This window comes from Haliotis asinina, chromosome 15 (genome assembly GCF_037392515.1).
Source record: "Haliotis asinina isolate JCU_RB_2024 chromosome 15, JCU_Hal_asi_v2, whole genome shotgun sequence".
Classification (NCBI taxonomy): Eukaryota; Metazoa; Mollusca; class Gastropoda; order Lepetellida; family Haliotidae; genus Haliotis; species Haliotis asinina.
This window is the reverse complement of record NC_090294.1, coordinates 49,590,743-49,606,604: the sequence shown is the minus strand read 5'-3', so window position 1 is coordinate 49,606,604 and position 15,862 is coordinate 49,590,743. Positions and strand designations below refer to the sequence as shown.

The 15,862-nt window shown below is 38.6% G+C and overlaps 1 protein-coding gene across 1 annotated transcript in view; it reads left to right on the top strand.

The window, feature by feature from the left end:
* LOC137266073 (uncharacterized) overlaps nucleotides 1-15,608 on the top strand; it is a 47,479-nt gene extending 31,871 nt beyond the window's left edge. The window contains exons 3-4 of the mRNA XM_067801575.1: nucleotides 930-5,457; nucleotides 10,489-15,608. Coding sequence (XP_067657676.1) covers nucleotides 930-5,457; nucleotides 10,489-10,558 — 4,598 coding nt within the window. The 3' untranslated portion in view covers nucleotides 10,559-15,608. The remainder of the gene's footprint in view (nucleotides 1-929; nucleotides 5,458-10,488) is intronic.
* The last annotated feature ends 254 nt before the right edge of the window (nucleotides 15,609-15,862 follow it).

The following is a 15,862-nucleotide window of genomic DNA, read 5'->3' as shown; positions in this document are numbered from 1 at the left end:
ACTATTAGGTATTTTACTCTCCAAATGAAATCTGTTTCAATAAGTAGTCTGGAATTATTAATGTCTGGCATGATTTTTATCCCCCCGACATGTAATGCGGGGGGATATAGTTGACGCCTCGTCTTTCCGTCCGTAATCATTTTATATCCGGAGCATAACACAGAAACCATTCAATATTGATAGATATACGAATCTCAGCCTATGGTTGTGCCTTTTGCTATTTACAGATTTTTGGCATTTATATTTTTTGTTGTTTTTCCATGGAACATTTTGGTGTTTGTCTTATGGTGAGGTGGGCTTCGTTTCCGGAGCAGAACTCAAAAACCATTCAATATTTTTCTGCAAAACTTGGTGAATATATCAGTCAGAAGCTGAAATGGTGCCTTTTGCTATGTACAGGATCTTGTGGTGTATTATTTTCTCAGTTCCCATGGAAACATTTCGGTCCTAGTCTGAAAAGTGAGAGGTGTGTTTCGTTTCCTGAACAGAACTCAGAAACTTCTTCTGTCCGTAAAACTTGGCAGATATGTGTGGCAGACCCCAGAGTTGTGCCTTTTGCTTTCTACAGGTTTTGGTGATTTATTATTTTCTCGGTTTCCATGGAAACGTTTCAGACTTAGTCTCAAAATGGAGGGGTGGGCTTCGCTGCCAGAGCACAACCCTAAACCATCCATATCTTTCAACAGATCTTGGCAGATATACGAGACAGATCTTGAAATTGTGACTTTGCTGGTTACAGATATATGACATTTATAATTTTCATGAATTCCATAGAAACAATTCAAACTTAGTCTAAAAACACAATGAGTAACTCTCAGATTATTTGTCCTTTCAAACAGGTGGGGGCCGGGGGATATGTCATCTTCTGATGACTCTTGTTAATATCATCTAGAATTCCTTGTGATGTGAGTGTTTCTTTACATTTATAGATTCCGTATCGAGCCCAAACAAGTCGTCAGCCATCAAACAAGCCCTGGTTAATGGTTCTATCCATTATCCAACATTAACACTACATTATCATCCACAACATGACACACAGTCTCCTACGTTTCACAATCCACCTTCTTCAACTCAAAGAGAACTTACAGTAAATAATGAGCAAACATTTTACCAGACACAAATATGTCCATCGGATCAGGGTATCCAGAATCGAAATGACCATGCCTTGAACAGTCAAAGGTCAATAAAACAGTGTTCCCAGATGATGAGGCAGACAACGGTAGCTCCTGAGGTTGTGTTAACTGCAGTTCCACAGAAAGGAACCTTTTCAAATATTGGTGATCAGACGAAACTTCTGGGGCCACGGACTGCCAATTCAAAGCTGTCTGAGCTTGTTGAATGTATTGTGGACCAATCTTACATGAAGCCTGGTACTGCCAGTGATGCAGCTGCAGACCCACACAGGTCTCAGGTACAGCATTCAGTGTCAAGATCCAGTACCCCAGATTCAGTCATCATAGAATCGGTTGAAGGACCTTGTGTGGATGCTAGCAAAATTCCAGTAACCGCTATCCAAGCAGCTGAAACACTTCAAGCTCAAATCAAAAGCCGCCATGCTACTCCAAGTATTAAGATTTTGGAATCATTTTCTCTCAGAGATTGCCCCATAAATTCAAAACATTACGTGGAAATGGCATCGGAAGAAACGGTAGTACCCCTTGAGACAAGTAAAACTGATGCATCTCCCAATCCTCAGCCAAGTAAAGCTATCATATCTCCCCCTGTCAAAACGAATCAGACTGTAAAACCTTCTAATCATACTCTATTGAACAATCTGTGCCAGAAAAGACACATGGAAATGGCATCAGAAAAAACAGCAGCACCCTTTGAAACAAGTAAAACTGATACATCTCCAAATCCTCAGCCAAGTAAAGCTCTCTTATCTCCCTCGATCCAAACAAATCAGAGCGTAAAACCTTCTAAGAGTATTTTGTTGAGCAATCTGTGCCAGAAGGCTTTCTATCAGTGCTGTGTAGGTGAGTGTGAGCATAGAAGCATCAATCCATCAGAGTTTCAGGACCATCTCCACAGCAGTCATCCCAATGCCGAAGAATTCCCATGTGTTCATTGTGGAGATATTGCTCCTTCCGCACAGCTGCTCATTCAGCATCTGCATCACCATGCAGACAACAACTCCAACTTCCAATGCAACTACCACGACTGTAAGTTTGTTACAAGTCATCCCGACAGCTTCACCAGGCATTTCTATCATTGTCACAACCGAGCGGACCGTCATTTGTGTCTGCTGTGTGGGCAACTTTTTCAGACTGCTTTGGAAATGCTAGTTCACATGAAAGCAAATTTTCTCAATATTGTGAAATGCCCTCACTGCTCAGCCAAGGATGTTACAAAAAAGAACATTATGAGACACATGAGTAAAAGCCACCCTGATACAGGGAGGCTGGTGACAGTTTCCAGGCAAATTGTGTGTCGAGAGCGATTAAAAAACGGTTGGCCAGTGTTGCAGAATGGTGGAAGGGATCAGAGAACAAATGGATCACAGGAGTTCACTAAGACTCAAGTGATAACTACTGAAAGTGTTAGTTTGCCTCCAATGGAGGATGTGAAGGATGGAATGAGCAAGGGCATGCCAGTGATGGAGGAGGCCCCTTCTGTGTGCATGGATAAGTTTGTTCCAATCATGTCAGTCTGGGGATCAGATGATGGAATTTTAGTTAAGAAGGTCAAGTGCGAGGATGATTTAGAAGAAAATGATCAACATTGTAATGAAATGCCTGTATTGGAGCGGATGAACTGTGCCACAAATCTGTCCGAGTCTGATAAAGTACCCAGAGGTGCTTCTTCATCATTTGTTCCTACAACAATGGAGATGGACTGTGATGTAGATGTGAAAAAAGATGGCATAGATTCAGATAATCCAGTAACAAGAAAGAATTGTCAACAGGAGAAAGAATCTGCAAGTTCAGAAACCAATGCTGAAAGAGACAGTGGAAAGGATGAAAGATTTGTGTTCCCATCTTCAGATGCAAAGAAAAATAAATCCCTTCTGAAAGTCCATGTGTGCAGCAAGTGTGACTTCTATACCACCTCAGTAGGGCAGATTTACAGGCATGTCCGTGAAGTACACAAGATGGAAGACATGTTCCAGTGCTCTGAGTGCCATGGGTACCTGTGTCAGGATGACGTTATCCCACACCATGTGAAGTACCATCCTGATTCTGACGAGAACTACATACCCACTGCCTTGAGACATGCATTTAACATCAGATACATGAAGAAGTCAAGGTACAGAAAGTCTTCAGCACAGTTGGAGGTGAGAGCAGATACTTTGGCATCCATAAATCCAATGGAAGATGTTACCAGTAGACTCATGGCAAAGTTGAGTGAAGCCAAGGAAGGCGACAGACTGAAACTGACTTCATTTGAGTCAAGTATTTTGAATAAGATTATTAATGAGAAACAAATTACTGCATCCGTTGTGAGTGGCCATCACAAGCCAGATGTTTCACAAGTTAGTGTTGTAAAGGAGGCCACAATTCCCATGATAAAGACCAATCACTCAAGGAAGAAGCGCCACGTTTCAAAATGCAATAAAGGTTCAAGGAAACGTCAGCGCTTGGAGATACAAGAAACTACCCAAGAGGGGACAGAAGATAAGTGTCAAAAGGAACAGGCGAACGTTTCTGGAGAAGCGGATACACTGCAAGAGATTTCAGAGGATGATTATCGTTCTGATGATGACACTCATTACAATGATCCCAACATCAGCAAAGCTATTGTTAAATTAGAAAATATATCTCCCAATAGAAAATCATCTGCAAGTCAAGCTATGTCCCCCAAGATCTCGAAATCTCCTGTGCGAACCCCTCTTAAGAAAAATGAATCTCCTCTGGAACCATTGCCCAAAAAGAACCAATCTCCTGTAATAGGGCCTTCTTTGAAATATCAATCTCCAATGAAAGGACCATCCCCCATTAAGAATAACTATCCCCTCAGAGGATGCTCTCCCAATAATTGTTTGTCCTCTGTTGATAATCCTTCAGAAAAAGCATCATTTTCCATTAAAGAAATGCATGAAGACAAGGATCCGTATCCAAGCTGCTACCAAACCCCGAGAAAAGAACCTGTTGATGAGCCATCCATTGCAGGGAGTCCATTGCCAGTTAAACAATTGTCTCCCATCAAGGGAGGGTCACAGGTAAATGATGGCATAGGACCAAATCTCACCTTCTCACAAGTTGACTTTGATGATCCTTCCTATGAGTTCAGATGTAAATACTGCACCTACAGAAAAGGCTCTTTAGACAGGTTTCTCCATCACACATACTATCACTTTCACTATAGGCCCTACACATGTGGCTTCTGTAACTTCAAAGCATTTTCACATAACCGTGTCCTGACACACATCAAAGCTGACCATCCTACGAAAGCTGCCAATCCTGTTGTAAAGAGGGTTGAAAATGAAAAGGCTGAGGCAAGGTGTCAAAAGACTGCAATGATTTGTTTCATACCAAAACATATTGAGGATGTCAGCTTGAGGCGACGTATCATGATGAAGAAAGAGAGACAGTTAAAGAGGATAAAGTCAGAAAAGAGTGAAGTTAAAACGAAAACTTCAAAGTCAGTGCAACAAAACAAGCAATCAAATAAACATGTAAAAACTAAGTTAAAAGTGTTAAAAACTAGTTCTGTGAAGTTAACGAACAAAGCTGAAAAAGAAGGATCATATCTCTGTCCATATTGTCGAACAAACAGACCCTTGATGACATGGACAAAGCTTGCGATAGAGATCTGCTACCATATTCATTACAAACCCTTGAAGTGCAACTACTGTGATGAACTACAGTCAGCCTCTATGTACTGTGTGCAGAAACACATAGAGAAAGTCCATCCAGGGAAGGAGGTCATTGCCAAGGAAGAAAGAGATCCACAAAAGGAAAAAAGAATGAAGGTGCTATTACAGAGGGCGATTGAAATCTCCCAGAAATACAGACAGGAGTTGAAAAGGCAAGAGCTGAGTTCAAAATCCAAGAAGGTGAAAAAGAAGCGTGCTATAGTAGCAGGACATCCTACTAAAGGTGGTTGTGAAGGTCAAGCTGTGTCAGATGTGACTGTTGGGAATATCTCTTGTTCCAAACAGACAAACTTGAATTCGGATTCTGCAGTTAATAGCATATCAAAAAATGATTCAACAAGGACTTCTAAGACTGGAGAAGCTTGTGTAATTTCAAAGGACACAGCTGCCCCCAAAGTACATTGTTCTGAAGACATTGGTGACAAGAAATCTGAGGCTCTGTCTGTTTCTCCTGAGGACATGGCTGTCAAAAGGTCCAGTGAATTGTTCAAAGAGACGCGTGACGATTATGGTGGAACATTGTATGAGTGCTTAAAGTGTGACTACACCATACGGAACCTGAAGTCGATGTATACACATTCCTACAAGCATCAGCCCAAAATCTTCAAGTGTTATTACTGTGACTTCGTAGCCTATCCAAGGTAAGATATTGTTCTGTGCTTGAAGTGTCATGTAGCCTATGCAAGGTGAGATATTGTTCTATGCTTGAAGTGTCATGTAGCCTATCCAAGGTAAGATATTGTTCTATATCTGAAGTGTCATGTAGCCTATCCAAGGTAAGATATAGTTCTGTGCTTGAAGTGTCATGTAGTCTATCCAGGGTAAGATGTTCTGTACCAGAAGTGTCATGTAGCCTATGCAAGGTAAGATATTGTTCTGTGCTTGAAGTGTCATGTAGTCTATCCAGGGTAAGATATTGTTCTATATCTGAAGTGTCATGTAGCCAATCCAAGGTAAGATATAGTTCTGTGCGTGAAGTGTCTGAACCTATCCAAGGTAAGACATAGTTCTGTGCTTGAAGTGTCATGTAGCCAATCCAAGGTAAGATATAGTTCTGTGCGTGAAGTGTCATGAACCTATCCAAGGTAAGATATTGTTCTGTGCTTGAAGTGTCATGTAGCCTATCCAAGGTAAGATATTGTTCTGTGCTTGAAGTGTCATGTAGCCTATCCAAAGTAAGATATTGTTCTGTGCTTGAAGTGTCATGTAGCCTGTCCAAGGTAAGATATTGTTCTGTGCTTGAAGTGTCATGTAGCCTATCCAAGGTAAGATATTGTTCTGTGCTTGAAGTGTCATGTAGCCATTCCAACGCAAAATACTGTTCTGTGCTTGAAGTGTCCTGTAGCTTGTCCAGGTTACACTACAGCAAATGTTTTCCCATAGATTTCTATAGTAACCCAATATTTGTTTATTACTTATGCAGGCTATCAACAGTCATTCCATGTACATAGGGGTACAGTTTGTCCTTTAAACTACAATAAAACACAAATTCTGTCTAACTTGTCTGGTGAATTTTCCGAAACTTACTTTCATTAATTGTGCTCGCTTAACCGGACCCCACGCTTCCGGACCTGGACGGCGAATTTTCAAACCATTCCTGTAGATTTCCATTGAAAAATGATCCAGTTATCCAGACGGTGAGATCGGTGCAACGTGCATGTGTAACGTCAATACCGTTTACCACACGACAAGGTGATTTCATTCTTAATCATTCTTAAAGAATTTTGTGTGTGTTGATTAATTAGCCATCAAAACACTAGTGACAAGTATCACTAGGGTTGTTCATTAGGATTTGGCATGTGTGAGAACATCTCATCAGTAATGAAAACATGTTAAGTAGGATTAAGGTAAACTACACTGTAATTGTATTGTATATAACATATATAAATCGACCCCTGCTATCTTTTGCAATGCAAGTTAAAAATAGCCTGCCACATGATCTAAGTTATGTGATCCCATTCAGAAGTTTACTTTCTGCAAACAGCAAGTTCGACGCAATTTCATATGTTTTTAGGGCTTTTAAAATTTACAAAAAAAAGAATATGCAATTGGCAAAATTGCGAGACAACCTGACAAATGGTAACCTGCATTCTGCCTTGCATGTATTATCGGTACACTTATCGGTCTGGTTCATAATTATTGAGAATTTTTCTTCTTACTTTGAGCTATCTTAACACCTCAACTGATTCACTGATACTTAAAACTAAGTAATGGTATAAGGGAGGTAACTCTTCTTGGCCTACTGAGTATAGTACAATTAGAGTTACCTCCCCTGAATTTGTAGCAGACGTCATTTTCCTCAGCACTGTCAACAATGTCTGTTGAAGATAAAAGAAGGTTGATTTTTTAGTTGTGTAATCAAGGAATTGATGATGTAAATACATTGGCAGAGAGAACAGGAACTCCTCTTTCTACTGTGTATAGGATTAGGAAGAACTTTAAAGAGGGAAAGGATTTTGGGCACCAGAAAGGAGCAGGGAGACCCAGAAAATTGGACTTCTCAGATCGCGTCCGGCTGGGAATTTTAGCGTCTAAAAAGCAAAGGGCAAGCATCTCCAACATCAGGTATGAAATGATAGAAAGGGGATCAACAGTTGTATCAAAATCTACAGTTAGAAGAAATTTGATTGATCTTGGATGGGAGAAAAAGACTGGAATTCCTTCTCCTCTCATGAAACAAGAACATGAAGACAGGCGTGTTGAGTCGTGTTTGGCACATGAAAACTTTGACTGGGAAAATGTGTTTTTTACTGATGAAAGCTCAATATGGGTATATCCCAATAATGTGAAAATATGGACAAAGTCTGCGTCAGCACCGTTGTATCGACGACCTGAATACAGCCCAAAGTTTCATGTATGGGGAGGGATATCCTTATTAGGAACGACCCCGCTGTGTGTGTTTGAGGGAAATCTGACAAGTCAACGCTACACTAACATATTAGATAATTTTCTCCTTCCAAGTGCACATGTGTTTTATGGAAATGACTGGACTTTGCAGCAAGATAATGATCCTAAACACACCGCAAAACATGCCAAGCAGTGGTTTCAGGAGAAAAATGTGACTGCATTACCATTTCCTGCATATAGTCCTGACTTAAATAAATCCCATTGAGAACATTTGGGGGATGATGAAGGAATGTGTGAATCAAAAGGGGTTGACAAAAATTGAAGACATGAAGAGAGAAGTGGTCCGATACTGGGACAGCATAACTCACGAGACACTAACCTCTCTGATAGGAAGTATGCCTACCCGTCTTAGACTGTGCCGTGAAGCTCAAGGAGACTTGATAAAATATTTAATTGTTACCTACACAACATGAAAAGGTCAGTTCACTTTCACAATACATTCAATATTATCTGATTTGTTCTCGTTTAATAATATGAAATGCTTTAGCTATTCTCAATAATTTTGAACCATACTGTATATGTTATGATGATTCACTGTCATTACTATTGACTGTTGATTTACTGATATACGTACATAAATTTTTTGGCTTTCACATTTTGCTTGTTTGATCCAATTAACCGGACGTCTCGCAATCTGGACAATTTTCAAGTGAAACCCAAATGTCCAGATAAACGGGGTTCGACTGTACTATATATACATGTAACTTCTCAGAAAAAAATATAATTGCATGAAGCTTCAATACTTGTTCCTGTCCAGCATATCTATGTGGCAAAATTATAAAGAGATCCTCCTTGTAAGATATCGTTCTATGACTCTCCTGTCATTATTGTGACCATGTAGCCTATCCAAGGTAAGATATCGTTCTATGACTGTCCTGTCATTATTGTGACTATGTAGCCTATCCAAGGTAAGATATTGTTCTATGACTGTCCTGTCATTATTGTGACCATGTAGCCTATCCAAGGTAAGATATCGTTCTATGACTGTCCTGTGATTATTGTGACCATGTAGCCTATCCAAGGTAAGATATCGTTCTATGACTGTCCTGTCATTATTGTGACAATATAGCCTATCCAAGGTAAGATATCATTCTATGACTGTCCTGTGATTATTGTGACAATGTAGCCTATCCAAGGTAAGATATCATTCTATGACTGTCCTGTGATTATTGTGACAATGTAGCCTATCCAAGGTAAGATATTGTTCTATGACTGTCCTGTGATTATTGTGACCATGTAGCCTATCCAAGGTAAGATATCGTTCTATGACTGTCCTGTGATTATTGTGACCATGTAGCCTATCCAAGGTAAGATATCGTTCTATGACTGTCCTGTCATTATTGTGGCCATGTAGCCTATCCAAGGTAAGATATCGTTCTATGACTGTCCTGTGATTATTGTGACCATGTAGCCTATCCAAGGTAAGATATTGTTCTATGACTGTCCTGTGATTATTGTGACCATGTAGCCTATCCAAGGTAAGATATCGTTCTATGACTGTCCTGTGATTATTGTGACAATGTAGCCTATCCAAGGTAAGATGTGGTTTTCTACAATGAGCGTTCCTGTTTGCCTCCTCAAGGATGGCCAGGGTTTGTATCATGAGAATAGAAATGGTGTGCATCAATGAGGACTGCAGTCATCCGACATCATGTCAGTACCATAGGCATCACTGTATAGACCTCACGTTTCAGTATCTTTGGATTCGATACACAAAGATCATAGAGTACACAGAGATGCCAACCTCTATGATTTTATCTGGTTGCTACAAATCTTGTACTAAATTACTAATTTTGAATGTTGAAACTACTATTTGAAACACTTTGAGGCTGGCGTTTCTGAATGCAGGAGAAAGACAATAATTTTGGCTTACAAATAATAAGTAAATAAGCAATTTATAAACAAGTAAAAGAAGTAATTTTGTTGTGGTTATGTTTGATAAAACAAGACATAAACTGATGCATTTTCATGACAGCTGATGCAGGAACAGGAGGTATCCTGGATTGTCTTGGTCGGAGAAATAATCAGCACCTGTTTCATTTGCACAATGTTATGATTGTGTCTTTTTGTTGCCCTCAGAACTTTTGTAGTTGTTAAGAGTACCATAGGTTATTATTATTATTATCAGCTGTTTGTTGATCTGGGTATTGTGAGCAATAAACAACACTTGTCATCATCATTCAATAGACTGGTGAAGATCTGTTTTTGAATTGATCTTCAGTAACCCATACTTGTCACAAGAGTTGGCCAACGAGATTGGTGATCAGGCTGACTGACCTGGTTGACACATCATCGTATCCCAGTCACATTGGTTGAAGCTCATGCAGTTGATCACTGGATTGTCAAATATTTAGAGACCGTCACCATACAGCTGGGATATAGCTCAGTGAGGCGTTAGAATTAACTCACTCATAACCCAATAGTCAATTTGCTTTAAAGGATAGAGTGAACTTTGCCGAGGCAAGTTTACTATGATTATAAAAAACAATGACAGGTCAGTTTTGGATCATACTGCAGTACATCGGTCGTTTTCAGAATCATTGCATGTCAGTCTGTTGAATTAAATCTGTATATCTGTTGTTTTAGTTGATGCAATCATGTAACAGTTGTTTCAGCCTTTACATAATGTTTCAGTTGTTTCAGCCTTTACATAATGTTTCAGTTGTTTCAGCCTTTATAATGTTTCAGTTGCGTTATCTGATTTTGTATGGTCCTGTTTTGTCTTCCAGTGGTTTTATTAGAAATCTTTTTGTTTACTTTTGCAGGTCTACAATAATTTGGCACCAGAAACAACAACACTTCCGTCTGAAGCCCAAAGTGATCAATCTTGTTTAAGGACAAATGCCTAGAGATCAAGTGAATACCAATACTCAGCTGGAGATGAATTTCTCGTGTGTCAGCCTGCAGTTGGAATATCGTTAAATATTTCTTGTCATCATAATCCAAATGAACTCATTTCTCCTGTTTCAATAGAGGGAGCATTATGACTATGACCTGGTTTGGGGTAGTGGGGTTAAAGCGTGGTTAAAGCGTTCATTTGTCCTGCAAAAGACCTAGGTTCGATTTCCCACATGGGTGCAATGTGTGAAGCCCGTTACTGGTGGTCCCCACTGTAGTATTGCTGGAAACAGCTAAAAGTGGTGTAAAACCAAACTCACTCAGGACCTGGTTCCTATATACCGGTAAGTTCAGATATATATGGCCTAGAAAAGAAACATTTTGTATGTAATATGGAATTTGCCTGTCTCAGTACGCAGGTATTGTTAATTTTTTGTTAAGAGGGCGTGTTAATACATGATACCCATGGTAGTGTTTCTCAAATGTGAGTTGTAATAGCTACAGCAATGATAATATTCGGAGATGTTACCTCAGGATAGATGAGTTTCTTGATGAATGTTTCCAATCTGTGATAACATATGTTAGTGTACAAAGTAATTTTTTACCTTACATTGGTGTGTGACTTTAATCAATCTTAGATATTCTGCCTTTGTCGGGATGGTAATCACACACTCATGACCTAGAGATGCCAACCTCTATGATATTATAGTCACTATGAATTTTAACTTCAAACTACACCAATATGATTCCACTAGAAATCCAACGAAATTTGAATAAAATGCATTAAAATTCGGATATAGACAAAAAACATATATTTTCAACGATAAAATACATTTTCAGACTTCACGTACCTTCCATTCATCAAATTTAATGACGTATTTTAACTGGAATGATTGAAAGTAGCAAATAGTGAAGCTGATTTCAATACCTTTGCAATTTGACACATTTTGTTCTGGCAGAAATAATTTGACCGTAATATCATTCATTTTTATCAGAATCCACCAGGATTGTATTAGTCCCTTTAAATAGTAATCCATTACAGAACAGGATGGTAGGGTAGCATAGTGGTAGAAGTATTCGTTGTCATGCCAAAGATTCGGGTTTTATTCTCCACATGGATACAATGTGTGAAGCCTATTTCTGTCGTCTCCCTCCATGATATTGCCGAAGTAATACTAAAAGCGGCATAAAACTAAACTAACTCATCACATCATGTTTCATGCATCATACAAGTCTGTGGAATAAATAGTTGCATTAGTGCTCTTGACTACCTTTACTGTGTGAATAACACTATTTTAATCCATGGCACTCATGTATAAGAATCTGATTATGTTTGCTATTCGATTATTGAAACATTTATTTGTTCCGTTAGACTGGTGAAACATTGGTACAGTTGGAATATCTTACAAAAGTTAAAGCACACGATCCTGAAAAAATAGCACTTATTGTTAGTTGGGTTGAGTAAAGGTTTGTTATATGTACCTTTTGAAATTAATCTTTCTCTTTTCGTTCAATCAGTTACACAATATTTGTTTATTTTTGTGATTCAGTAAAATGGTACGTTGTGAACCAGGTTCAGATGTATGGTAGGGATGAAACCATATACTTCAGTATTAGCAAAACACTGTATTTGCCTTTGGTTCGGTATACCGTAGTGCAGTCCAAAACATTGGTAAATTTGGTTTTCAAACTGATTTTATTGACTTTTTAAACCTTTTCTAAACCGTCTAGAACTTGAATCATTTTGTAAAAAATCTTTGCATTTCTTTGTTTTGTTAAGTTCTCGTCAACTTTCTGCATTATGAATTTATCTCGTATACTGAACCAGAAGAGACAGCGCTGAAGGCCTTGTATTGCACTGAACAGTGGTAAGAGAGTACAGTTCACCGCTAATGTGTGCCCACATATTAATTGTTTTACCCTTTCTTGCCATTGACTTCCACTTTGTGAAATATATGCATAATGTTGGAGAACAGCACAGGTGCACTGGTCTGTGTTTGTGAATTCTTAAAAAAAAAATGTAGTGCATTGTAGCAATTTAATCTGTTCGTTATTCATTATTTGTTTTTGGTTATTATAATGAACAGTTTATATTTTCACATTCATGGTCATAATAGTAACACGCAAAGCTTAATAGATTTTATGAATAAAATTTTATTTTTACTTTGACATTTTCTGCTGCGGAGTGTATGTAAATCTGAGGAACTCAGCTAGTCACTATATACAGTGTTGATCTGTACATATAATATTTTGTGTAATGTTCATACAGTGTTGTGATCTGTAATGATGTTCATAGAATCATATAAACCAGTCGCTGTATGTAAAAGCTCTTGAGACCCTTGTCTCACGATCAATTTATTCAGTCTGCCATCATCAGTATTTTAGCTAAAGAATTTTACTGCTTTCCTGGTGCTTGAAATGACCTTGAATCCAAGGCCCAACTAGGAAAGTTCCTCAATTCAGTTTGTATATATTTATGCCAATTTATTGTCAGTGACCTAGGAGTTATCTCTCTTTGCAGATATTGATATCCCTCATATTATGTTGTTCCTGAATCTATAATTCGAATTAAACAATTGGCAATAATTGTAAGATAGGTGAAGATTTTGTAGCATGCAGGTGGAATCAAGTGTTCGATTACTTGAAGATTTCGCATATAAAAATAGAGAGCTTTGTAAAGTCATTACTTTTTGTCCATTAATGAAAACTGTAGATCATTAGATAAGATCATCTTATCTAATAATAGAGGTAACATGTTGATTTGGATTGACAAGACTTAAACTGTGTTCAGCTGTCTGTCAAGACAGTCCTTCTCGTGTCAGGACAGGGTTTCAGTACCATAGTACCTCTGTACAGCAGTCATTATGCATGAGGGCTGGTGGGGTAGCCTAGCGGTTAAAGCATTCGCTTGTCACATGGCAGACCAGGTTCAATTCCTCACATGGGTACAATGTGTGAAGCCCATTTTCTGGTGTCCCCTGCCATGATATTGCTGGAATGTTGCTATAAAGCATTGTAAAGCTAAACTCACTCACTCATGCCTGAAGTTGATTCTGATGATCTGAAAGTTTAATGGATAATATCTGTTTGTTACTAACACTGCATCGTACCTCTCAGCACTCCACTGATGTTGACGTCAACAGCCCACCTTACTTGTGGTCTGACAGGTACATCCTGGGCTTTGGCACATGCAGTCCCTGCAAATCTTGCAGAGGGAGGTCACCTGACTGTTCTCGATAAAGCTACATATGTCAGATGACTGCTCTCTGTTAAAACTGCATGTGTCAGAGGCCCAGCACACACTATGTCAGGCAACAACTGTACTTTGTTATGTTATGAAAACAAACAGTTTCCGACTTCTGTAATCTTTAAGCTAGACCAGACTACCTGTGAATACCCCACCTGATATTGCTGGAATATTGCTAAAAGCGGCGTAAAACCCTACTCACTCACTCACTCACTCACTCACTCACTCACTCAAGAGTGCCACAGCTCTGAAGTTCCGATGGTTCTGAGCTCCTTTTTGATTTAACAATTACGTTTGTAGCTGTGTAGATAATGCTGTCTTCATTTCTGTAACTATATGTCAGTCTAAAAGATCACTAGTGACTGTCACGCTGTTAATACTGATGGTAAGAAGTATAGGAACAGATAATGGCTTGTAATTACAAACTCTGGGGACATTCGACACAATACAGAAGATATGACATGGGTTTATCTGATATTTGACAGTTGACACCTCAACTGTCTGTCCGTCCATAATCATTTTGTTTCTGGAGCATAACTCAACAACCTTTCAATATTTTTTCCAACAAAAGTTGGTAGATATAACAAAGCAAAGCAAATGAAACCATTTGCTATTTACAGGCTTTGTTATTTTTATTTTTCTCTGTTTCCATGGAAATATTTTGGACTTAGTCTCAAAAGGTAGCGGTGGGTTTCATTGCTGGAGCACAACTCAAAAACTTCTTAGTTAGTATCTTTCAGCAAACTATGTGAGGCAGACCTCAAAGTGGTGTCTTTTGCTATTTGCAGATTTTTTGCATTTTTATTTTTCTCTGTTTCCATGGAAATGATTTGGACTTGGTCTTGAATTAGAGGGGTGGGCTTCACTTCCGGAGTATAATTGAAAACATTCAATATTTTGTAGTAAGACTTGGTAGATATATCAAACAGAACCTAAAGTGATGCCTTCTGCTATCTATAGATTGTTGTGGTTTATTATTTTCTCAGTTTCATGGAAATGATTCAGACTTTGTATTGAAATGGAGGGGTGGACTTTGGCAGATATGCGAGGCAGATCCCAAAGTGATGCCTTTTGCTATTTTTGAAGCACAACTTGAAAAACTTAACTATCTTTTAACAGAATATTTTTATGATTTCCATGGAAACGGTTTAGACTTGGTCCCAAAAACCCTGTCAAGATGGACTTTAAGTAACTGTCACATGATTTGTTCTTTCAAATATATGGGAGCTGGGGGGACATATCATCTGATGACTCTTGTTTGGTTTGCCATTCTGATGTATTGCAGTTCTTTTACAGCGTTAACATTTCTTGATTTTTTCCCATACTTCTCGATATATGTTCCCATGCTTTGTCTCAAGGTCTAAACCATATCTGATTTGGGCAGTCAATTTCAACCTGATGTGCAAATAAAAATATTTAACTTGAAAAGACTGGTTTTCAACAATGAATTTTCTAGGCATTTTTGTGCAGTAAAACTTGATTTCCCAAATAGCACAATGTCTTTGAAGAAGTAATTGACAGCAAAACATAGTATGGTTGTTTTGAAATGTAGGTAAATTAATTGTGTCGAGTCAGCACATATATATTATGTACATATGTATGTATGTTTTTGAGGGTCAGTGGTTATCAACAAAGCATTAAAATGATTGTTTGACCTCTGTACTATTTGCTGTTCTCAGTCTTCCCAACGTCACTGTAACAGGAGGAATGGCTTGTTGTCCATCTTAGGCACGTTGATATATATTTATGTTCTTATGTCTACCATGGCAACTGTTTTATGTTACCAAATAAATACCTACATGCAAATGTGTTGTGATGATGTGTTGCAGTCAGTTGTAGGGAAAGGTGGATCCCAGTGGTCACGGTATTACACGAGAAACATTCATTGCCATGGATATCACATACTTTGTACATAAGTTTTATGGAGGGTCATCTATATGCGATCTACATGCTTGACCATAATGATCATCGCCCCCACACCATAGCATAAATTATGGTCGGTCCATGGATGGAAGAAAGCTGGGATAATAGATTCTGAAACATTGTGTTTCTGT